Source organism: Phodopus roborovskii, unplaced genomic scaffold (assembly GCF_943737965.1).
Source record: "Phodopus roborovskii unplaced genomic scaffold, PHOROB, whole genome shotgun sequence".
Classification (NCBI taxonomy): domain Eukaryota; kingdom Metazoa; phylum Chordata; class Mammalia; order Rodentia; family Cricetidae; genus Phodopus; species Phodopus roborovskii.
In genome coordinates, this window is record NW_026126546.1 from 9,683,915 (window position 1) to 9,707,956 (window position 24,042).

General features: G+C 41.0%; 1 protein-coding gene across 11 annotated transcripts in view; it reads right to left on the reverse strand.

Moving 5' to 3' along the window:
* The window catches only part of Depdc5 (DEP domain containing 5, GATOR1 subcomplex subunit), a 113,988-nt gene that overhangs the window by 82,484 nt on the left and 7,462 nt on the right, over positions 1-24,042 (reverse strand). For 10 of the 11 annotated variants that reach the window (XM_051200450.1, XM_051200452.1, XM_051200459.1 and 7 more), the window contains 12 exons: positions 21,824-21,909; positions 20,509-20,592; positions 18,893-18,942; positions 17,111-17,180; positions 11,639-11,717; positions 8,897-8,958; positions 5,109-5,178; positions 4,208-4,280; positions 2,947-3,050; positions 2,291-2,365; positions 533-667; positions 86-147 (listed from right to left, as the gene is read on the reverse strand). In XM_051200450.1, the coding sequence (XP_051056407.1) occupies positions 86-147; positions 533-667; positions 2,291-2,365; positions 2,947-3,050; positions 4,208-4,280; positions 5,109-5,178; positions 8,897-8,958; positions 11,639-11,717; positions 17,111-17,180; positions 18,893-18,942; positions 20,509-20,592; positions 21,824-21,909 (950 nt within the window). Of the gene's footprint in view, positions 1-85; positions 148-532; positions 668-2,290; positions 2,366-2,946; positions 3,051-4,207; positions 4,281-5,108; positions 5,179-8,896; positions 8,959-11,638; positions 11,718-17,110; positions 17,181-18,892; positions 18,943-20,508; positions 20,593-21,823; positions 21,910-24,042 lie in introns of those variants that run through there. The other variant, XM_051200460.1, reaches the window with a different exon arrangement.

Below are 24,042 nucleotides of genomic sequence, written 5' to 3' on the forward strand. Positions count from 1 at the left end.
TCAAGCTGGCTATGAACTACTCCTATTTTTCTATTTTTAATTATTCCTCGACTGGTCTTTCAGAAGGAAATCTAAATTCCATTACCTTGAATAGTGGCACGGCATGTAAAGGCTGCTCTCCCATGCAGACCAAGTCCACACCAATTCCTAAAAAGGGAAGGACGAAGAGAGGAGGTGGGAAGGACAACAGCAGAGGTAAGTCTTCCAGTCCATTAATGATATCACTGATCATGGTCTGAGGCAAAGCTGACTTGTTGTGCTGCAATTTATAAACTCATCATTGCTCCCTACACAGGAAAGAGGTACATGCATTTTCTATTTCCTCTACCGTGCTTTAAGTTAGACATTGATTACCAAAAGAAAAAGAAAAAAAAAAAAAAACCTGTAAACAGAGAAGCAAGGCCCTTCACTAGTCAATTCTAGTGACATTCCCTGATGACCTTGCAAAGCCCTTCATAACCTAAGAACACAATGAAAACTCCACAGGGGATGGTATTAACACAGGGAGACAGCAGAAACCAAGGACTGTTACCATTATCGATCATACGCTGCTTGGTCAAGATCATGAGTAGTCGGTCCACTTCAAAGACACCCACCCCGGGTGTGATCACCACAGACATCTGCCCAGTTCGGTCAAAGTTGCGGTTGATGTAGTGCTTGTCAAACACTTTAAAGAAAACAAAACTCCAGCAGTGATGGTGTCACCAGTTGTCAGGATGCAGCCACAGCTAAGCATCTGTGTGCTTTCAGGGCACTCGGCACACATTCCAATCATATCACGTCATACACACATTTACCTTTCCCTTCTACTTTAGCAATGTCTCCAAAGCAAGACCTTCACTTTATCCTTTATAAACCACCCAAACCATGCCCAACAGTTGCCCATACAGCCAGTAGGTGCTTAGTTTTTGTGTCATAATCATACATCACCCATGAATGAGTCTATACTGAAAGCTCCAAGAATCAATGTGTACTTCACACGTATGTATTTATTATGTGTACACTCAAGTGCCAAAGTGCACATGTACAGGTCAGAGGACTTGTGGGAGTTAGCTCTCTCCTCCCACCATGTGGGGTTCAAGGGACTGAACTCAGCTCATCAGGTTGACAGACAGGCACCTTTGTCCACTGAGTCCTCTTTCCAGCCCTCAAATATCCATTTAAGACAATATTTAAGAAAATAGATCAAGAGATTTATAAGATATAAATTTAACTTTTATCCCTGAAATAATTATCACTATGAAAAATCTGTGAAATTTAAATATGGAAATGGAAGTAGTAGTTCTGAATTTTCGAATTCCCTAGCACCTGGATACAGACTCATGGGAAGGCGATGCAGTGAAGTGAAAATACGTCAGCATTCCCACCACCAGCAAAGGATGCTCACAGCTACCCAGAGCTGGGCTTATCACAGTCTTCCTGCTACAAAGTACAATCCCAGATACAGCAGAGACAGGGTCACTGGGGATGGAATGTGGCTCCAGGAATTCCTACTGCTGTGTTTCTCAGCGCCACCAAAGTCTCCACATTCCCTGAAAAGGGTTGCCTGAATCTTTAACGCTAAATTTCCACAAGCCTTCTTACTGGCTCTTCTCACAACAGGACTGATGGTAAGTGCCTTGTTCTTACTTAGCATAACTTCTCTGTGGTTTTGTTTAATTTATCACTCTCTCTCTCTCTCTCTCTGTGTGTGTGTGTGTGTGTGTGTGTGTAGGTGTGTGAGTGCCACTGTGTGCATGCAGAGGTCAGAGGACAACTTGCAGGAGTTGTTTTTGTCCCTTTTATGATCTCAAGGATCAAACCCAGGTCCTCATCTTGGTATCAGGCACTGTCACTCACTAAGCCATCTCAGTGACCCTGTGTTTTTGTTTTGATAGACAGGGTCTCTTAAGTAGTTTACTTTCTCTATAACCCTCATGCTTTTGATTCTCCCATCACAGGCTCCACACTCAAGAATATATGTGTTATCTTTTAAAAAGCAGAATTTAAATTTAAAAAAAAAAATGAGCTGAGGGCTGATGTGAGAAATAAAAAGAGTCTGCAGTAAAACAAGCAGTTGGCAGGAGTCCTACCAGCTATGTACTGAAAGAAATGGACTAGAACACTAAGCAGGTCACCCAACAGAAGCCCACAAGCCCAAGAGCAGTCACAACCATCCAATCAGAATGCACTACTGTGAGTTAACTGTATATGGGAAGAAGACCTCCAGGTTGGGGGCTCTGAGCACCACCAATGGGCTGTCTGCGGCCACATGGGAAGCAAGAGGTAGGCTTAGTACGTTCTTACTCACCGTTAAAAGACAAGTTGATGGCCTCTAGGTAGTTTCCTTGTGCTGAGGTAGAATTGTCTCCTTGAGGAAAGCCCCCTGAAGTAAAAGATACAATACAAGGAAAAACATTCATGAAAGATGAACTCTTAAAAAAAAAAAAAAAAAAAAAAAAACAGGAAGATGCCAGATGGTGTTGGTAATGCAAACCTTTAATCCCAGGACTCAGGAGGCAGAGGTGTGTGGATATCTGAGTTTCAGGTCTCCTAGTCTACAGAGACAGCCAGGGCTACATAGAAAAACCCTGTCTAGAGACCCCCCCCAACTCCCCTACCCCAAAAAAACACCAAAAAGAAAGAAAGATGGGGGAGGGGGAGAGGGAGGGAGGAAAGAAGGAGGGAGGGAGGAAGGAAGGAAGGAAGGAAGGAAGGAAGGAAGGAAGGAAAAGAAAGACCAGGAAGGCATCTGGCTCCATTCTATCTCCTGACATTGTGTCAGGGACACTGTAGGAATGGACAGCATACGTAAGGAACAACTTGATCCAGCTGAAAATAAAGACCTCACCAGAAGCAGGAACTATCTACAGCAACACAAAGGAATGGAACAGGAGCTGTCTCCGTCTCCAGCCTCCATTCCACACGTCATTTCCCCACTGCACCTCTGACACATGGATGCAGTACCTGCCTGTTCCAGTCGAACCAACACTGGGTATTGGATGAAGAGTTTTTTAATGGTCACAAGGAGTGAAGTCCACTCTTCCCTTCTCTCATTCTGAGCCACCACCCTGAAAGGAATATTATCATGAAAGAGAAAACAAGCACCTATTACATACATGTTATCGTGTTCATTACAAAGTTTCAAGGAGGGCAATGTGGTTAATAAGTAATAAGCAAGGGATGAAGGGATGAACATGTCTACAGATGGTTGTGAGCCACCATGTGATGGCTGGGAATTGAATTCAGGACCTAACCAGTACTTTCCTAACCTCTGAGCCATCTCTCCAGTCCCCAACATATTTTTCTTCTTTTCCCAGACAGGGTTTCTCTGTAGCTTTGGAGCCTGTCCTGGAACTTGCTTTGTAGACCAGGTTGACCTCGACCTCACAGAGATCTACCTGCCTCTGCCTCCCAAGTGCTGGGATTAAAGGTGTGCACCACCACTTGGCTGTTGTTTGGTTTTTCAAGACAGGGTTTCACTATGTGGCCCTGGCTGTCCTGGAATTCACTCTGTAGACCAGGCAGGCCTCAAACTCACAAGATCCGCCTGTCTCTGCATCTAGAGTGTTGGGATTAAAGGTATTCACCACTGCTGTTCTGGCCACAGATAGTTTTTTTTTTTTAGCACATAATTAAGCATCAAATAACTGGATAATGTCAGTCACTATAATTTTGTTAAATGACATTATGATTTTGTACAAATGATCTTATTTTGCATAGGAATAATTATAAGAGCTATACTTTAAGTAAAATATAGCCAAAAGCAGAAAAAGCAAATATGGCAAGGTATTAACTGCAATTCAGACACTGGACATCCAGGGTTCTTATGTTACCTACTCACTTACTTTTGAAGGCTAAAATACTTCACAAAAAAATAAATAAATAAAATAAAATGAAAAAAATCTGGAAGCTGTCATGGTTCACACCTACAACCCCAGCACCTTGTAAGCAAAAACAAGCAACGTTCAAAGCTAGCCTGGTTTTTACACTGAGTTCCAAACTAACCAAAGCTGAATAGTGAGACTGTTCAAAACAGCAAAAACAAGCAAAAATTCTAAATACAATATGCTATTCTATATCCTAGAATTTAAAAAGTATAAGAATGGAAAACTGATGAAATCTAAAAAGAGTTTTTAAGTTAGGAAGAAACAGCTAATAATTAAATAAATTAAATAAAGAACCAATAATTAAATAAATAAAGATACAGCAAGGCACCAAAACATACTTGTAAAAGTCCTCATAGAATCTTCCTTTGTGATCCTGTTGAATTGAAGCTCGGTTTATTTCAGGAAATTCATCTGAAATACAGAAAATTCAGTATACAGATCATATTAAAAAGATTATTAAAGTGTTGTTGGATTTCTCTGTCTTTTGGGTTGAAGATCGGTATCATCAACAAATAAGCCAGGCAGTGGTGGCGCACACCTTTAACTCTGGCACTCAGGAGGCAGAGGCAAGTGGGTTTCTATGAGTTAGAGGCCAGCCTGATTTACAGAGTGAGTTCCAGTGCAGCCAGGTACATAGCGAAACCCTGCCTCAAAGTAAACAAAGTTGTATGTCTGCTGTGTGAGTCTCAGGTGGTGTCACGGCCCAGCCATCTTACACATATTAAGCAAAGATGGGAAAGACAAAAAGTGCAAAAGCAAAGAAGAGGAAAAGGGGCTGCTGGAGATGAAGGCGAGGGACCTGAAAAACTGAAAGAAGCTGGCCACAGCCACGTGTGCCGGCACCCCAGCCACTCAGGACCTCAGGCAGGAGGTCAGTCGGGGCAGGCTGAAAAATGTAACAAGACCCTGTTAAAAATTTATCTGGACTTAATGGTGCACTTGAGGCAGAAGCAAGAAGATCTCTGTGACCTCGAGGCCAGCCTGGTTACATAGTGAGTCCCAGAACAGCCGAAATATAGTGAGACCTTGTCTCTGGGGAAAAAAAAAAATAAAACAAAACAGAAGAGAACAAAAACCAAATGCATAAATACAAATAAAAATTTAAAGGTGTAATCAGAACATATATAAAAAAATCTATCAAAAAATTTTTAATTCTTTCTCTCTTTGGGGGAGAGAGAGAGAGAGAGAGAAAAGAAGAAGGAGGAGAAGGAGAAGAATGAGAAGAAGAAATTTACTCACCAATAGATTTTGCATCATAGAAAGTTCTGGAAAACAGGACCACAGTCACTTCATGACTACAGTTCTTCTCCTAGGCATGAACACAGAAAAAGCAGGTACAAGTTTACTTCATTTATTTCACTATGAAGCAACTTATGCATACTAATATATGCAATCTTCGTGGGCTCATCAGCTGTGCAGTTAGAGAGATTCACACAATTTTAGGGAGCACTATGAAGGGGACAGAACACTTGCTGCCAAAACACTTGTTCTCATCTCTGGCTCTTAGGCTTACCACTGTGTAATTTCAGATAGGGTACTTAAAGTTCCAAGGATGTGCAAAAATGCCAGGAAAGCTATGAATAAGAAAGGGTTCATGCTACCCAATTATCGATTTGACATAAACTTGACCAACTAAGTGTTATTGATTATATCTCCATCCATTTTTAATTCATTAGAACTCCAGTGCCCACAGTGGTGGCTTTAAGAACCAAAGGCATTCCTATACATCACAGGATGAGGTCGAGAGCTTTTGGGAGAAGAAGGGATATAAGCCAAAATCATGAATTACCTTTTGGATGCAGATGGGAGCTAGTAAAAATAAACACTTCCATGAAGTCTTGAGATCAAAATTCTGGGAGAGGGTGCTTACTGGTTAACATGACATGTAGCTTGTTTACTGAGCCAACAAGCTTGTTTCAGTTCCTGCCAGACTCAAGCTCATGTCTTCCAACCATACTAACACAATTCAGCATTTGACATAAAAGAATACAACTTAATGTGCATATGTTACCTTACATCTACCATGGATATATTCCAAATGGACAGAAATTCCTGAGTACAAGTTGAAGTGCACAAAGCACACTGTTGGGGAAAAGCAGACTTCCTTAGTTACCAACTAGGCACTGGACTTCATATGCTCCAAATCCAGCATCCTTATCTGATTTCAATGGACAGAAAAAATGTCACATACTATACTGCAGAGAAAGAGCAAAAGAGTCCCTCAACTCATGAAGGAAGGAGAAGGAGACTATTACCATCTCCATTTTGCAGAAAAGAAAACCAAGGCTCTCCACAACCAAAAAGCTAATTGGAGGAGAACCCAAACTTTAAACTCATCCTGTTTTAGTCCAAACTCTGTGACCTGAAATACTATGTATATCAGGATGTTGTTTTCACTAGTAGGAAGGTCAAGTGAGCTATATCCCTATTGTCAAAAGACTTCTGTGAGCTATATCCCTATGGTCAAAAGACTTCAATTTAAAAAGTTCAATTTGTCTTTCTTGTTTCATTTTGTTTTTGAGACAGAGTCTCATGTATCCTGTGCTGGTCTTGAACTTATTATGTAACCGAGGATGTCCTAGAACTCATTCATGTTCCCTCTGCCTCTACCTTCCTAGTGCTAGGATTACAGGTGTACACTACAGCTAGTTTTATCAGGTGCCAGACACTGAACTCAGGGCTTTGTACATGGTAAGCATTCTACCAACCAAGCCACATCCCTAGCTTTTTGTTGTTATTTTTCAAGATAGGGTCTCTCCATGTAGCCCTGGCTGTCCTGGAACTCACTCTGTAGACTACGCTGGCCTCAAACTCAGAGATCTGCCTGCCTTGGTCTACTGAGTGCTGGGATTAAAGGAATGTACCACTGCTGCCCAGCCCAAATTCATTCTTTTGCATATAAATATTCAGTTATCTCAGAATGTCTGCTGCATAGAGTATTCTTTCCCCTCTAAATGGACTTCATTATCCTTGTCTAAAAGAAGCAGACCACAGAAATATGGTTGATAAATGGACTTTCATTTCAATTATATTGATCTATATGTCTATCCTAATGCCAGTATCACACTAGCACTATTTTGCTGCCTATAGTGAGAAATCAAATGTTTATTCCTTTACAAGACTGGTTAAACTACTACAATTTTTGCTGTAGACTGCTCTGTATTCTATATTTTGTTCTTGTCATTTTGAGACTAGGTATGGCTATACAGCCCAGGAGGGGATCTTTCTACTTCTGCCTCCCAAATCCTGAGATTATAGGCATGTTTGTGCCAATGCACCCAGTCATCACTGTCATTTTAGCCCTATTAAGACCAGGCATAGTGGTCCATGCCTGTAATTCCAACCATTTGGGAAGCTGGGACAGGAGGATTGGTAGCTCTAGTAAAGCCTTACCAAGATCCCAATCCAAAAACATCAGGAATTCTTTCTATCTATCTATCCATCCATCCATCCATCCATCCAATGTGCATGAGTGCTTTGTCTGTATGTGCCTGGTAGCTATGCAATCAGAAGAAACTGGATTCCCTGGAACTGAAGCTAAAAATGGTTGTGAACCACCATATATGTGGGCTCTGAGAACCAAACCCAGGTCTTATGCAAACACAGCAAGTGCTCCTAAGCACTGAGATATCTCTCCAGCAACTTTCTTTTTAAAAATTTTTGCCTTTATTTTTATTTTTACAGGCATTGGTATTTTGCCTGCATGTAGTCTGTGCACCATATGTGTGCTGAATCTTTGCAGAGGCCAAAACAGTGTCAGTCAGTCAGATCCCCTGGAACTGGAAATATAGACAGCTGAAAGCCTATAGAGGCTGCCACTCAAATTCAGGGCTTCTGGAAGAGCAGTCAATACTTGTAACCACCTAGCCATGTCTCCAGCCTCCTACCCCATTTTCTTTTTTAAAGCTTTTTTACTTTCATGTATATGTGGGTACCTGCAGTGGCAAAGGAAGCGTTCCTAACCCCAATCTTAGAGAGAGTTTTCAGCCTTTCACCACTGAGAGAAATCCATGAGTTAACCCTGTGTGTCCCACCAGTGTTGTTCATCATGTTGAGGTGATTAACGTAATTTACATTTAGAGTTCACATTTCCTCAAAAGAGCTTCTCCTCAAAAGAGAAGGCAAATTAATAGAAAAAAAATGTATTTAGAAAACCCGCATTTGGGGGCTAAGAAGAAAACTCCATTTGTAAAGTGCTGGCCACATAAGCAAGAGGACCTGAGTTCAGCCTCACTAAAAGGTCATGTGGTGCCAGGTGGTGGTGGAATATGCACTGAATCCTAGCACTCAGTAGGCAGAAGGCAGATTTCTGGGAGCTCAAGACTAGCCTGGTCTACATAGTGAATTTCAGGCTAGACAGCTACATAATGAGACCCATTCTAAGATTAAAAAAAAAACTGTGTGTAGCGGCACAGGTTCGTAACCAAATGTGGGGCAGCTGAGACAGGAGCTCCCTGGGGCTCCCTGGCCAGCAAACCTAGCATTCTTAAGAATATCCAAAATCAAGGTAGATAACACCTGAGGAGCAACACCCAAGGTTGACCTGTTAAAATGTTAAAAAAGAAAAAACAAAAATAGAAGAGCATACCTATAATCCCACTACTTGTTAAATAAAGGCAGGAGGATCAGAAAGTTCAGGGTTATCACTGGCTACACAGGGAGGCAGAAACCAACCATGGCTACATGAGAACTCTATCTCAAAAACTAAAAATTAGCCAAGTGGTGGTGGCACACACCTTTAGTCCCAGCACTTGGGAGGCAGAGACGGGTGGACCTCTACAAATTCGAGGACAGTCAGGTCTACAAAGCAAGTTCTAGAACAGCCTAAAGTACACAGGGAAACACTATCTGGAGAAATTTTTTAAAAAAGGAAGGAAGGAAGGAAGGAAGGAAGGAAGGAAGGAAGGAAGGAAGGAAGGAAGGAAGAAGATAAAATAAAAAACCTGAAAAATTAAAAATCTAGTGAGTGATATTTATCTAGAAGATTAGGATGTATAAAAAACAAAACAAAGCACAAAAAACCATACCTTCCACTTAGTAAACAGATCAGCAAGGAACCCATTCACAGCTTTCTCAAAATATAGATCCCCTGAAAAGAAACAGTGAGAAGAGTAAGAACCAGCTATTTTTTATTTTCTTTCATTCTTTCTCTCTCTCTGCTTGAAATGTCTCCTCTAAATACAATCAAGGAACAGGCCAAATAGAAAACAATGGGATCCTCTATATTTTTTTATAAAAGTAGACTACAAAGTCACTAGATGTGGTGGCACACTTCTTTAGTTTCAGCACTGGAGAAAGAGGTAGGGGGATCTCTGAGTTCAAGGCCAATCTGGTCTACAGAGCAAATTCCAGCGAGCTAGGACTACATATTGAGACCTTGTCTCAAAAAAGAAACAAACAAACAAACAAAGGGGTAGGAAAGAAAGAAAGGTACAAAGTAAAAAAATAAATGAAGGAGATGCTACTTGCATATAATAGACACATTAGACAAAGCTCTACCATTGGGCTACCGATATCCTCAACTCTATCAAGTCAAACTTAATTATGGGAGTTCAGTGCTTCCTTAGCACAGAAAGTACAGTCCAATCTCTTATAATCTCATAATTATAAACCCAGTTTTTAAAAAGGGAGATGACTGATTAATACAGTATTTATTCAAGATAAGAGAACAACCTAAACTCCAAATACGATTATTTTTATAGTCATGCTTAAAATGTATTAGAAGATAATTTGGGATGGGCAATGAGATTGCTCAGTGGGTAAGGGCATTTGCTGCCAAACGTAATGACTTGTGTTTGATTCCCCCAGACCCTCATAAAGTTATACTTACAACACACACACACACACACACACACACACACACACACACACACTTTCTCTCTCTTCCTCTTCCATTCTTTCTCAAAGTGATGGAAGTTCAAAGAAAAATGATTTTGTAGGCCCTAGGTATTCATTAATTATTGTTTTTAGTTCCTCCTAGCCATAACTTCCTTGCTGATGCACAGCAAGAACTAATGAGCAATAATAATAATCTGAACTGTACAAATCATGAAGCTGATGGGATAGTCACAGAATCTATACCTCATAGTAGTTAACATTCCCTGCTCACTATTTCATAATTCAAATGCAATGAGGCTGAAGCAAACTTATTTTTTCTATGATTGAGAGGAAACTAAATGAAAGACATCAAGTTGAGGGTAATAGTACATGCCTGTACACAGGAGGCTGGGGCAGAAAGACTATGGATTTGAGGACAGTCTGGTCAAGACCCTGTGAAAGGACCGACAATAAATAAAGAAATTGGTGTGTCTAATCATATTAGAATTTAAGATCTAAGAATTCAGGTTTTTCATTAATACCTTATTGCAGTTTCTGGAATTCATATTTTGTTTCTGCATCTGTCTCTCCGTAGAGCTATGCAGTTTATGCAAGATGGCTCAGTGAGTAAAAGCATTTGCTGCTCAGGCCTGATGGCAGTTTGATCCTGGGAAACCATGCACAACATCAAGAAAGAACAGACTCTCTAAAGTTGTCCTCTGACTCTCATAAGGGCATGTGGGCATGCACGTACCTACTCACAAAATATTAATAAATGAAAAAGTCTAGGTGGTTTCTGGTTTTCTGTTTCCCTGGAGCCACCCAGGAATGCTTTGCTCAGATTAAACAAGCATTTACTGAAAAAAGAAAAAAGAAAAGAAAAAGTCTAAAAACAAATGCAATAGAGAATTGTATACATGGTAGTACATGCTTGAAATCATAGCACTTGGGAGGTAGAGGCAGGAGAATAAGTTCAAGATCATCCTTGAATATCTAGCTCTGACAGGAATTTGCTATGTAGACTAGGCTGGCCTTGAACTTACAGAAATCAATATGCCTCTGCCTCCTCAGTGCTGTAGGATTGCCCCTGATCTTTACCTCTGTTTGGTAGAGTGTTTGCTTAGCATACACAGAGCCCAGGGTTCGATCTCCAGAACAGCATAAACTGGGCATAAAGATGAATGCCTTTAATGGAAGCACTCGGAAGACAGTAGGAGAATGTAAAGTTCAAGGCCATTATCAGCTATATGAGAACTTATCTCAAAAAACAAACAGAACAAAGAGCAGGGTGGTGGTGGCATGCACCTTTAATTACAGCACTTGGGAGGCAGAGACAGACAATCTCTGTGAGTTTGAGACCAGCCTGGATAACAGAGAGAGTTCTATGACAGGCTCCAAAACTACAGAGAAACCCTGTCTTGGAGGAAAAAAAAAAAAAAAAAGATGGTGGAGAGACGGCTCAGTGGTTAAGAGCACTGGCTGCTCTTCCAGAGGAAGAGGTTCATTTCCAGAACCCACAGGGCAGCTCAAAACTGTCCATAACTTTGGTTCCAGGGGATCTGATACCTTCATACCAATACACATAAAATGAAGTTTAATTTTAAAAGAATAATTGCTAGGCAGTGGTGGTGCACACCTTTAATCCCAGCACTCAGCAGGCAGAGGCAGGTGGATCTCTCTGAGTTCGAGGCCAGCCTGGTCTACACAGCTATTGACAGGATAGGCTCCAAAGTTATCTCAAAAAATCTGTCTCAAAAAACCAAAAGAATAAAAATAGAATAAAAAGAATAATAGTAAAAGAGAGAAAACTGACGATGTTTGGCAAGAAAGCAGGACAGATCTTCGGATAGTAGCAAGTGCTTACTATAAAATGATATAAACAGGGGAGGTGGGAACGGACAAAAAATTCTCTCCAGTGGTAGTTACAAGCAATATACTTAAAGGAACAGTACCATAAATATCAAAATCCCACATTTCACAGCTCATCTGAATAAATATGTAAACCATAGCCGACGTAGAACGGAACACCACCTGTAACAAATAAAAACATACTTGTATTAAAAAGCAAAAGATTTGTATAGAATTTCAGTTCTATAGAATGAATAGGGTCTCAAAGTCACAACAGTAATACACCTAAAATGTTTATCTACATTTGTGTGTGTGGAGTGTGTGTGTGTGTGTGTGTGTGTGTGTGTGTGTGTGTGTGCAAACACATATGGAGGTCAGAGTTGGTTCTCTCCTTCCACTTTGTGGGTCCCAGGGACTTAAACTCAGGTTTTCAGGTTTGATGGTAAGCACCTTTATTCACCAAGCTACTGCACCAGCTCAACATACTTAATTATACACTTAAGAATAGTGCATGGCCCAGGTGATGGTGGCGTACACCTTTAATCCCAGCCTTCTAGAGGCAGAAGCAGGCGGATCTCTGAGTTCAAGGCCAGCCTGGTACAAAGCAAGTTCTAGGATAGCCAGAGCTGTTACATAGAGAAACCCTGTCTTGAGAAACAACAAGAACAAAAAAAAAAAAAAAAAAGAACAGTGCACACATACTGAAAGCTTAAAAGCTAACATCCACAATCCCTGTAACCTATAACAGCAACCTGCATACAAAATATACTGGTTCAATAGTGTCACAATGTTATAGGAATAACCAACTACTGTTTTGTTTGTTTGTGTATGGGCTTTTTTGTTTTGTTTTGTTTGTTTGTTTAAGGCTCACTCCATGAGATAGAACCCATACCTGATACTGCTAAAGCGGCCAAGAACCTGCGACTAAATATGTCATGGGCCTAGGGATAACCTATCATTACTCTACTAAAGGAACATGGAAATAAAATGACTCTTGATGATACGCTATCTCATAGGTCACAGCCTCACTCAACCCTCATCAGAGATGCTGCTTCTTGCAGTAGATGGGAATTAACAGAGATCCACAACTGGACAAAGTGTGAAGACTGGGAGACTACTTTGGAGTAGTCTTAAATGGGATGTCCTCATCAACTCTCTCCTCTTAAGGCCCAGCATCTATTCAGAAGAAGTAGAAAGATTGTAAGAGCCAGAGACGGTAGATGACACCAAGGAAATAGTGTCTTCCACATACCAACAGGACCAATGCATATATGAACTCACAGAGATTATGGCAGCACACTTAAGACATGTAAAAGATCTGCACAGGTTCCAGCAAGACAGGGTCCCAGCACTGAAAGGTCAAAGTGGACACAGGGTCCTGCCCCTAACCAACAAGCTATTTGCAACTGTTAGCTGCTGGCAAAGGGAAAACAACTTTCTCCAATGGAGTATATCAACCATACTATAGGGCAGGCCCCATGCTCAGTAGTAATTGTTTTTGTTTTTTGTTTCTGTCTTTTTTGAGACTGGGTTTCTCTGTAGCTTTGGAGACTATCCTGGAACTCGTTCTGTAGACCAGGCTGGCCTCGAACTCACAAAGATCAGAGGGTGTGTGCCACCGCCGCCTGGCCCAAATTACATGTTTTTGTGGGTGCTTTTTGTTTTGTCATTTTTTTTTTCATTGTTTTGTTTTTCATCTTTGTTTTTGATTTAGAGAGAGAGAGGAAGAACACAAAGTTGGGTGAACAAGGAGGTGAGGATGATTTGAAAAGAGTTGAGGGAGACAAAAAAACACAATCAAAATATATTAGTCTGGCAGTGGTGGCATACACGTTTAATCCCAGCACTTGGGAGGCAGAGGCAGGTGGATCTCTGTGAATCTGAGGTCAACCTGGTCTACAGAGTGAGTTCCAGGACAGTCAGGACTACATAGAGAAACACTTACATGAAACAAAACAAAATACATTATACAAAATTTTTACAAAAATAATAAATAGAGCAAACTCTGATATGGTAATTCATGCCTGTAATCCTATATCTCAGGAAAGTGAAGCAGGAATGGTCAGTTCAAAGGCAACATGGGCTAAATAGCAAAATCTTATGTCAAAAATCAAACAAAACATTTACTCAGAGTAAACACTGGTTTTAGCCAGGCAGTAGTGGTATACGCCTTTAATTTCACCATTTGGAAGGCAGAGAGGGTAGATTTATGTGCATTTGAGGCCAGCCTTCTCTACAGAGCTAGCTTCAGGACAACTAGGGCTGTTATACAGGGAAACCCTGTCTTTAAAAAGACATAAAACAATAAAATTGTGGTTTTTACTAAAAGAATTTTTGAAATGATGGAGGAATTCTCTTAACTATGAAATGCTACTTCTAAAAGCAAGCTTTACCAATGCATTCTTTCACTTAGTTGACAGAATGCCCAGTTGGTAAAATGCCTGCCTAGCATTCATGAAGCTCCAATATCCAATACTAGATAAGACTGAGTGTGATGGCAGGTGCTTACAATCCCAACACTTGGAAGGTGGAGACAGGAGGGTTGTAAATTAAAGGTAATCCTTGGGTACATGGCAAGTTGAGGCCAGCATGGGCTACATGAAATCCTACTTCAAAAATTCAAAAGCAGGGGCTGGATGGAGAACTGGCTCAGTAGTTAAGAGCACTTGATGCTCCTGTTAATCACCCAGGTTAAGTTCTCAGCACCCACACAGAGGCTCACAACTGTCCTTAACTCCAGTTCTAGGGAATCCAATGACTTCTTCTGGACTCCATGGGCACCAGGCATGTATATGGTACACACATATGTATCTGGCAAACAAAACACTCATACACAACAAATTTAAAAAAAAATCTATAAAAACAAAGAAGTTACTAAAATCTTTTTTTTTTTAAGATTTATTTATTGTACATACAGCTTTCTTTCTGCATGTATGCCTGCACACCAGAAGAGGGTACCAGATCTCATTATGGATGGTTGTGAGCGAGCCATGATGAGGTTACTGGAAATTGAACTCAGATCTTCTGGAAGAACAGCCAGCGCTCTTAACCTCTGAGCCATCTCTCCAGCCCAGAAGTTACTAAAATCTTACTCTGAACCTTGCATCATAAGTATCAAGATCTGGTTCCTGACCTATTGCAGTTTTATAGCACTTGCAGAAGGACTTACAAGGTATTATAATACCTACAAATGTTTCATGAATATTTATGAAAGAAATGTAGTTGGAAAAAAGGGCAGGAGCTCTTCCCATGAAAGTTACAAAAACCTCACAGAACTTTAACCAAGACTTTCCAAATGAGCCATATATATATATATATATATTAATTTTGGTTTTTCTAGACAGGGTTTCTCTGTGTATCCCTGGCTGTCTTGGAACCCACGTTATATACCACCAGGCAGGTCTAGAAATCAAGAGATTCACCTGCCTCTTCCTCCTGAGTGCTGGGATTTAAGGCATGCACCACCAAAACTCAGGCGTGCTTAATAAATTATAACTGATATCATACATTCCCTTCACCAGATTGCCCCAAGCAAAAGTGTAAGTGGTATTTTGGTTATATGCTATTCAGTCATTCTCTCCTAGCTCTGAAGAAGTTTGGTGAAAAACAATGCAAATCTCTTATCATTTTTAGTTTTTATATTTTTTTAGTTCTTACTCCTTAAAGACTATTCACACTGTAGGCTTCCTATAGGTGCTGAGGCACAGCAAGTACTGATAACTTCATTCTCCTTTTCTAACACACAGAAATATAAAGTCTAGAAAGAAATATGCTTTTGAGAGTGTTAGATTTGATCATCTAGTGACTTCTAGGTACTGATATGAAGGATTTTGACCGAGCAAGTTTGGTGTGTATGTGACTAAGAATGAGTATGTGTGTTCTTAAGTGCACAGAAAGGCCAAACAAGGTAGTTAATGTCCTGTTCTGTCATTGTCTACCGTATTTCCTTAAGAAAGGGTCTATAAGCCAGCAAGTTCCGATATCACCTTAGCTCTCCCCTCCCCTCCAGATACTGCTCTGGTTATAAATGTGTGACCATGCCCTGTTTTTTGTTTTGCTTTTTCCTTAAGCAAAAGTGGGCGCTAGTAGGGATTTGAACTCAGGGTCTCAGGTTGGCCCAGCAGGTGTTGTTACCCATTGAGCCAGTGCCACAGCCCTGTTTGTTTTGCCCTGTTAATAAGGCAGGGTCTCGCTATGAAGCCCATGCTAGCCTGGATATTGGTATCTTCCTATCGCAGCCTCCTGAGCGCTGTACTTGCAGGTACCAACAAGTCCAGCTCCTTTTTAGCAGCACTGGGAATTCAACCCAGGACTTCAGGCATGACAAACAAGTGTGAGACTGAGCTACTTAGGCAGACCTGTTAACTTTTTCTGCAGACATGAACTTAATATGTGGCTTTGGTAATTCAAGCCCAGCCTTGAATTTGTAGTCCTGCTCAATTCCTCTGAAGTGTTCAGATTACAGGTGTGTGCCATTATACCTGGCTTACTTTTTAAAAATTATGGCCTATACTTAAACTTGTAAAAAAAGAAACCTTTTGAGCCTAGAGATGTATAGTTCAGTGGTAAACATTTGCTCAGCACATACAAGTCTCTAAACATCCCCCAGCATGGCAAATAAATAAAAGATAAAAATGGAAAGATTCCAGCCAGGCGTTGGTGGCTCACACCTTTAATCCTAGCACTTGGGAGGCAGAGGCAGGTGGATCTCCATTTGAGGTCAGTCTGCTCTACAGAGCTAGTTCCAGGACAGCCAGGGCTATACAGAGAAACCCTGTCTTGAAAAACAACAAAACAAGAAAGTTAATTAATTAATTAATTTAAAAACAAATTTGACCACTTATAACATTTTATGAGAAGGAAAACCAGGCAAATGATCTGCTATGAAGTTACCTAAATTAAGAGGGTGGCAGGTTGGTAGTGTGAATAATGTGCTTCTACGGGCTTGATTACAGCACTTAAAAAAAAAAGTGAATGTAAGGGAAGATAGCCTTAAATTCTGTGTGCATGTGTGTCTGTGTGTGTGAAAGACAGATAATGAGGAGAGTATGAGTGTAGTCGAGTTTAAATGGGTGCAGGCACACACTGGTGCTCAGGTAGAGGTCAGAGCCCAACCTTTGAACATATTCCTCAACTTTCCATACTGAGGTAGGGTCTCTTCAATCCTGCATATGCCAGGTAAACTGGCCCAGGAGCTTCTGAAGAGCCTCCTCCCTGCCTCCCATCTCCCCATAGGAGCAGACAGATACTGGCACTGTGGCATATGGCTCTCACATGGATTTCCAGACTGGAACTGACTATGTAACCCATAATGGCTTCTAACTCACAGTAATCTTCCTGCCTCAGCCTTCTAAGTGCTGGGATTACAAGCAAGAGCTACCTACCAATCCTGTATTTAATATATTGAATAGACTCATTTGGAAGAAAAAGATCAATTCAAACCTGCCAAGATCCAATTATAAAATATCAGAGCAGTAGAGGACCAGTTCTAGCTGGGCAATCATGCGATTTTGCTTAATCCTTTACTTTGAATTCAGAACAAAACCAAAAAAATAAAATCACTTTGTAAATCTTACCCTGGTCTCTTCACTGATGTAACCACACATGACCTTCTCATTCTTGACCCATAGCTCGCCAGCCTGCGCCCTGAAAGGAGACACATATAAGTTAATATTACTGCTCTCTTCAGGTGACTCCCTTACTCACTGTCTTCTGAACTAGAGTCCTGACAGGGTTCTCTGTGTGACAGCCCTAGATGTTCTGGAACTTGCTTTGTAGTCCAGGCTGGCCTTAAACTCACAAGTGCTTCGATTAATAGCATGTGCCACCACCACTTGGTGATTTTATTTTTAGTGGTTTCATAGAATGGTATGTATGCCATTTTCTTTACTCATCTGTTAATGGACATACAGGCGAACTCCATTTCCTAGCTACTGTGACTACAGCAACAATATACATGGACATGCAAGTATATTTGCAATAGAGATTAAGAGTCCTTCAGATAGCAGGGCAATGGTGGTGCGCACCTTTAACCCCAGCACTCAGGTGGCAGAGGCAGGCAGATCTTTATGAGTTTAAGACCAGCCTGGTCTACAAAGTGAGTTCCAGAACAGCTAGGGCTGCTACACAGAGAAACCCTGTCTTGAAAAACCAAGGGGAGGAAAAAAGGGAACAGAGTTTGGAAAGATAGCTTAGCAGTTAAGAGTACCTGCTGGTCTTACAGAGAACCTGGGCTCAGGTCCCAGTACCAATATAGTGGCTCACAACCATCCATAACTCCAGTTCCTAGAAACCTGACATTCTCTTCTGACTTCTGGCAGTACCAGGTGTGTATGTGGTACACACACACAAACAGGAAAAACTCATGCAGATAAAACAAATTTAAAAAATATTAAAAAATAGCCAACAAATTAAACTATGGTGTATCCATACAGCAGAATGCCATGGAAGCATTACAATGCTTACATTGAGCTATAAATTCACAAGAAATATATACAGTCAGCATAGGCTATAGTGAGTTCCAAGCTAACTGAGGCTACCTCAACACTCTGTATAAAAAAAAAGAAAGAAGAAAGGAAGGAAGAAGGATGCAGATGTACACTTGTGGCAAAGTACTTTCCAAGTACAAAATAAATAAGACCATAAAGAATACGGTGACGGTAGGCAGGGTGGGAGGGGGGTGTTTCAGGGCTGCAGTTGCTGCTCAGGAGAGGGGTGTGTGACTGACTAGTATACATGACTGTGTGTTCCATCTCTAGCACTGAAAAGAAGGGGGAGTTTGAAAAGTCTCTTTCACTAAAATACAGAAACCATTTTAAATACAGGAATAGTGACGCAGTCCAGGTAGTATAGCAATATATCCAAGTTCTATGCTGGGGACTGTATACCTGTAAACAATACTCTATCTGTGATGTGACAACATGTTGATACAAAGTAATTCCCGTTCTAAAATATGCAATTTGTAACTCTGGTTACAGTAGCTTCAGCCACTTTCTCCAGTAATTCTGAAGGCAGCCAGGTGTGGAGGCATACCCCTGTCACCATAGCACTGGAGAAGTCAGGGAAAAAGGCTCAGAGGTTAAAAGCCAGTGTGGGCAACAAAGCAAAACTGACACCTGCCTGGCTATGTGAGACTAGGTCCCCAAACTACACACAGCAAACTCATACAACAACCCTAAAACTGCCATCGTGTACCTCGGTAATTCTTCACTTCTATGGCAGCGGCCTAACGTTTGAAACGCTTGTGCACTTCACTATATGGAGACCCACCCGCCTCATGTATCTTATTCGGCTCACTTCCTGCACTAGACTCTACTTGTGTTTACCATCCAGTAAGCCCAGAATGCCATGATACCTACCTGATGCCAGCAAATTCCACTTTCTGAGTGATATAGGCACAGGTGCTCACCTAAGGGAAGGAGAAAAAGAAAGGACTCAACCCATCAGGCCACAGAAAGTCACACAAAAAGGACCCTGGCTTTAACATCTCCTCCTCCAACAACAATAAAAGGCTGGGCATGGTGGCACACACCTTTAATTCCAGCAGAGGCAGGCAGATCTCTGTGAGTTTGAGGCCAGCCTGGTCAATCTCCTCCAACACAAAGTCCAGTCAGCAAGGGAGCAACACTCACCCACAGGGCAGCTGCCAGGGCTGCATGCTTCAGACGCCAGCAAGGACAGACAGTGAGACAGGCAGACAGTAAGTGCAGCCTGAGAAAGACACTGATCTTCGTAAATGTTTGCACAGGTCTCCCCACTCATACAATGAATGTAGTACAGATTATTTTCCCACCTTTATTTGTTTTTCACTGCCAGAGGTCAAACTTAGGGTTTCAAGGTGAGTGCTCTTCCACTGGGGGGAGTTGGAGGAACAGAAACTCTTTTTATCCAATTAAAAAAAAAAAAGCTTCGTTTTTATTCACTTGCTTATTTATTTTTATTTTGGTGCTGGGGATTGAACCTAGTACCTTACATATAGTAGGCAAAGACTAGATATGTTCCTAGTCCAATAAGGTTTTGGTTGTTTGATTTTATTTTTTCCCTGAAAATATATTTTGTATAGAAATTCTATATATAATTTGTTCCTTCATAATATGCAAAAACTAAAGAGTTTTCAGTACAGGGTCACAACTCTGATAAAGTAGGCATTTTAAAGGAAAGGGTTCATTAAAATAAAAAATAAATAGGTCTGATTGTATACGCCTTTAATCCCAACACTCAGGAGGCAGAGGCTGTGAGTTCTTTCTGTGAGTCTTCCTGTGAGTTCCAGGCCAGCCAAGTCCACATTCCTAGACCCTTTTCTAAAATGGGATGAGGAGTGTGGGGATGGGGTTGAGAGATGGCTCAGCACTTGTTCTTACAGAGGACCCAGGTTTGGTTCCCAGCACTCATATGGCAGCTCAGTCTGTAACTCCAATATCCTCTTCTGACTGTTAAAAGTACTAGGCATGCACATAGTATAAATGCACTCATGCCATAGTCACACATATGAAAACAAAATACATAAACAAAAAAGAAAATAGGAAAGGGTATAGCCAAATATTTACAGTAACTATTTGTGAATGCTAGAATCAGAAGTTATTTTTGATGGCTCTAAATTTATATGATAAACAAGGACAATTCGTGTCATAGGAAAGTCAATGTTGGCCAGGCTGTGGTGGCGCAGGCCTTTAATCCCAGCACTCAGGAGACAGAGGCAGGCGGATCTCTGTGAGTTGGAAGCCAGCCTGGTCTACAAAGACACAGAGAAACCCTGTCTTGAAAATCAAAAAACAACAAAAAAGGCAACGTTAGTGGGTGGTGGTGGCACATGCTTTTTAATCCCAGCACTTGAGAGGCAGAGAAAGATAGGGAGATTCTGTGAGCTCAAGGACAACCTGGTCTACAGAGCTACTTCCAGGACAGCCAAGGCTATCCAGAGAAGCCCTGCCTCAAAAACAATGTAACATTAAAAAACAAAAAAACTGTATCTTACCAAACTTTTCTTTAGTCGCCACATATCCCCACGACCAATGTATTGATCCTTAAAAGTCAATTCCACCAGGTCAAGAGTCACATCCTAAAAGAGGATAATCACACTTTATAGTCTATATATAATGTTCACACAACATGAAAAAAAGTGTAAAAAGGAAGACCGCTCAATCGCAGAACCTGACAGAATTCTCCACAGCAAAGGCAACTCAACCATGCCCATGGCAATGCTACAGCATAGGCTATGGCAGCCACCCCATGAAAGAGGAGCCCCAGAGGACTATTAGCTGTGCTTCAGTCCTTTTATTGTTTGACAAAGGGTCTCTATCATTGCTTTGCTGCCCTTTGGTTTTAGTCTTGAAAGATACCATTGATCTGTCTAATTTATTTTGCTACAGAATGCACATAACACCCTACAATCATTTTGCCTATGAAGCGTCAATTAATAAAGAATAATGAAAATCCGAATGAAGCCCAGCACTTTGGAGGCAAAGGCAGGCAGATCCCTGTTAAGTTTGAGACAAGCCTAGTCTACATTGTGAGTTCTAGGACAGCCAAGGCTATATAGTGAGATCCTGCCTCAAAACAAAAACACAAACAAAAGAGAAACAAATGCAAAGCCAGGTACGGCCGTGTATCATGTACTCCCAGGAAGCTGAGGGAGGGCTGCTGCCAGTTCTAGGCCAGATTGAGCTATATGGTAGATTCCATGCCAGCTGAGCTAAACAACAGACTCTGCCAATAAAAAAAAAAAAAAGAAAGAAAGAAAAAAGAAAAAAAGAATAAGTCATTTAAAGAAAATAAATATGACAGGCTGGAGAGATGACTTGGAAGGAAGAGCACTGACTGTTCTTCTGTAAGACCCGGGTTCAAATCCCAGAATTTACATGGTAACTCATAACTATAACTCCAGTTTCAGGGGAATCCAACCTCCACCTCTGGCCTCTGTAGGCACCTAAGCACACGTGTGGAATACATGCAAGCAAACACTCACACAGATAAAATAAAGATAAATAAATGTTTTTTTAAGAAATAATAAAACAATTTAAAAAGGAAGAAGCATGGACAGAATATGCAAAAAAAAAAACATTAGGAACTAAATAGAAAAGTATAAATATATTCTTTTCTATGAACTAAGACAAGCTTTAAAAAGTGAAGACTTAAATGCAGTCTATATACTACTTACATTTAAATGACCTAGATATGACCACTTAACAATATAGCACTACACTTAAGAACCTCATTTCCACAGGACCTAACCTTTGAGAATAGGTACTAATCATTGTAAAAATATATTAAAGTCAAAAACAAAGTCTTGCCTTGGGGTCTACAACATTCACATAGACATCTTGATAAGGTCTTAGCCGGAATACTTGAGTCACAGTCTGGTCCACACTGACAGTTTCTGAAATAGAAAAAAAAATCTGGTTCAGTTAACACATTTTGATCATTTGCTATGGCCTCTGCCTTCCAGAAGATTAAATTTTAAACAATTTTCTACAGGCGAAACACGCCCAAGAACTAACACTTAATTTAAAGCAATGAAAAGCACCCAGTGTCATGGCTTACCCCTCCCCCCAATAATTCCAGCACTTGGAGCCTGAGGCAGGAGGACTGAAAAGTCTGACTAGGCTACTTAACTCAGAAAGAGAGAAGGAGCTGGAGGGACAGCCCGGTGGTTAAAAGAAGCTGTTGCTCCTACAGTGGACCTGGGCTGGGTTTCCAGCACACTATGGTGGCTCACAACCATCTGTAACCCGTTTTGGGGGATCCAACAGGCATGCGCATGGTATACAAGCATGCATACAGGCAGAACATCCATACACAAAGTAAAATAAATTAGCCTAAAAACTGAAAGAGGAAGATGTATGTAACTCAGTGGTTGCAAATATGCTCAGTGCCTGAGCCCTGAGTCTGCTAGTAGAGGGAAGAAGGAAGAAAATGAGAGGAGTGGAGAATTGAGAAGAGACAGGAGAGAAAGGGGCAAACATTTAAGATCTTGCACTTGGGGGACTAGCGAGGTGGTTGTCAGTAAAGTGCTTGTTCCATGAGCATGAGAACATGATCCTCATCTTCAGCACCCATGTAAAAAATCCAAGCATGGCAGCACACACCTGCACTGTAGCAACGGGGGTTCAGAAACAAATGGATTCCTGAACTTGTGGCCAGTTAGCCTAGCCAAAACAGAGTGCTCTGGGCTCATCAAAAGACTCTGTCTTGCGGGGTGCTGCACACCTTTAATCCCAGCACTCAGGAGGCAGAGGCCAGAATGGTCTGCAGAGCCAGTTCTAGGACAGACACAGCTATTACATAGAAAAACCTTGTCTCGGAAAAAAAAAAAAAAAAAAAAAAAAAAAACCAAAAACAAACAAACAAAAAAGTGGGCAAAAGCCTGTGGTTGAGGAGATCATAGGCAGCAGTGTGGAAACTACTGCTGTAGTTTTACTAAATGGACAATGTGCCTTTCAAATTGACTTCTTTCATCCAAGTACTAACCCAGCCTAACCCTGCTTCTAAGATCTGATGAGACCAAGTACATTTGCAATAAGGCCACAAACTCAAATTGCTTTCTAAATTACTATGTTTTTATTTTATTTATTATTATTTTGATTTTGGAGACAGAGTCTCACAATGTATTCCTAAATTGCCTAAGAACTTTACTCTGTAGCACAAGCTGGTCTTAATTCACAAGGATCTATCTGCCTCGGTTTGAATTAAAGGCATACAGCATTGAAACTAACTGAATAATTATGCCCATAGATTAGTGTTGCTATTAGCTTTGATCAGAGAAGATTCTTTCTGCATTGGTCAAAGTACTGAGAATAAATGATTGTTGCATGCCCAGCCACAAGGCTCAGGGAACACGCAACACAGAAAAAGGAGCAGAAAGAATATAGGAGCCAGAGAAGTGGAAGAACAGTGTGGGATGCTAACTTGTAGATATATGTCATGACAATTTCACTGTATAAATCACAGTAGCTATGATTACCTACACAAGATCAGACCTGTCAACACCCTGTCATGAAAGGAGGAGAGGCTCAGGAGGCCGCAGCCAACTCTGCAGATTTATACACAGTCAGTGTTAATGAGGGAAGAAAACACACTTTTCCCAGTGGTGCAGCCATAGGTGAGGTGCCTATTCTTCTGTACACAAATCCTCCCCATGTTCTTGTAAACAACCCCCAAAGAAACTCATTGGGTCACACACAGTCCTGAAGCTACTCTGGAAGATGACAGGATTATCAAATGTGAGAGACAAGAGAAGGTAATAAGGAATACATCTGATAGAAATGCATTATGTACATTACAGAAATATCATAAGACCCATCACTGGGGCTGGCAAGGTGGTTTGGTGGTAAAGTCACTTGTCACCATGCCTGACAACCTGAGTTCAATCCTTAGGAACCACACAATAGAATGAAAGAATAAATTCTCTTAAGTTGTCTTCTGACTTCCACACATGCATCCTGCCACACACACACTTACATAAATAAATGTAAGAAGAAATTTTTCTTTGAGACAGGGTCTCACTACTCTT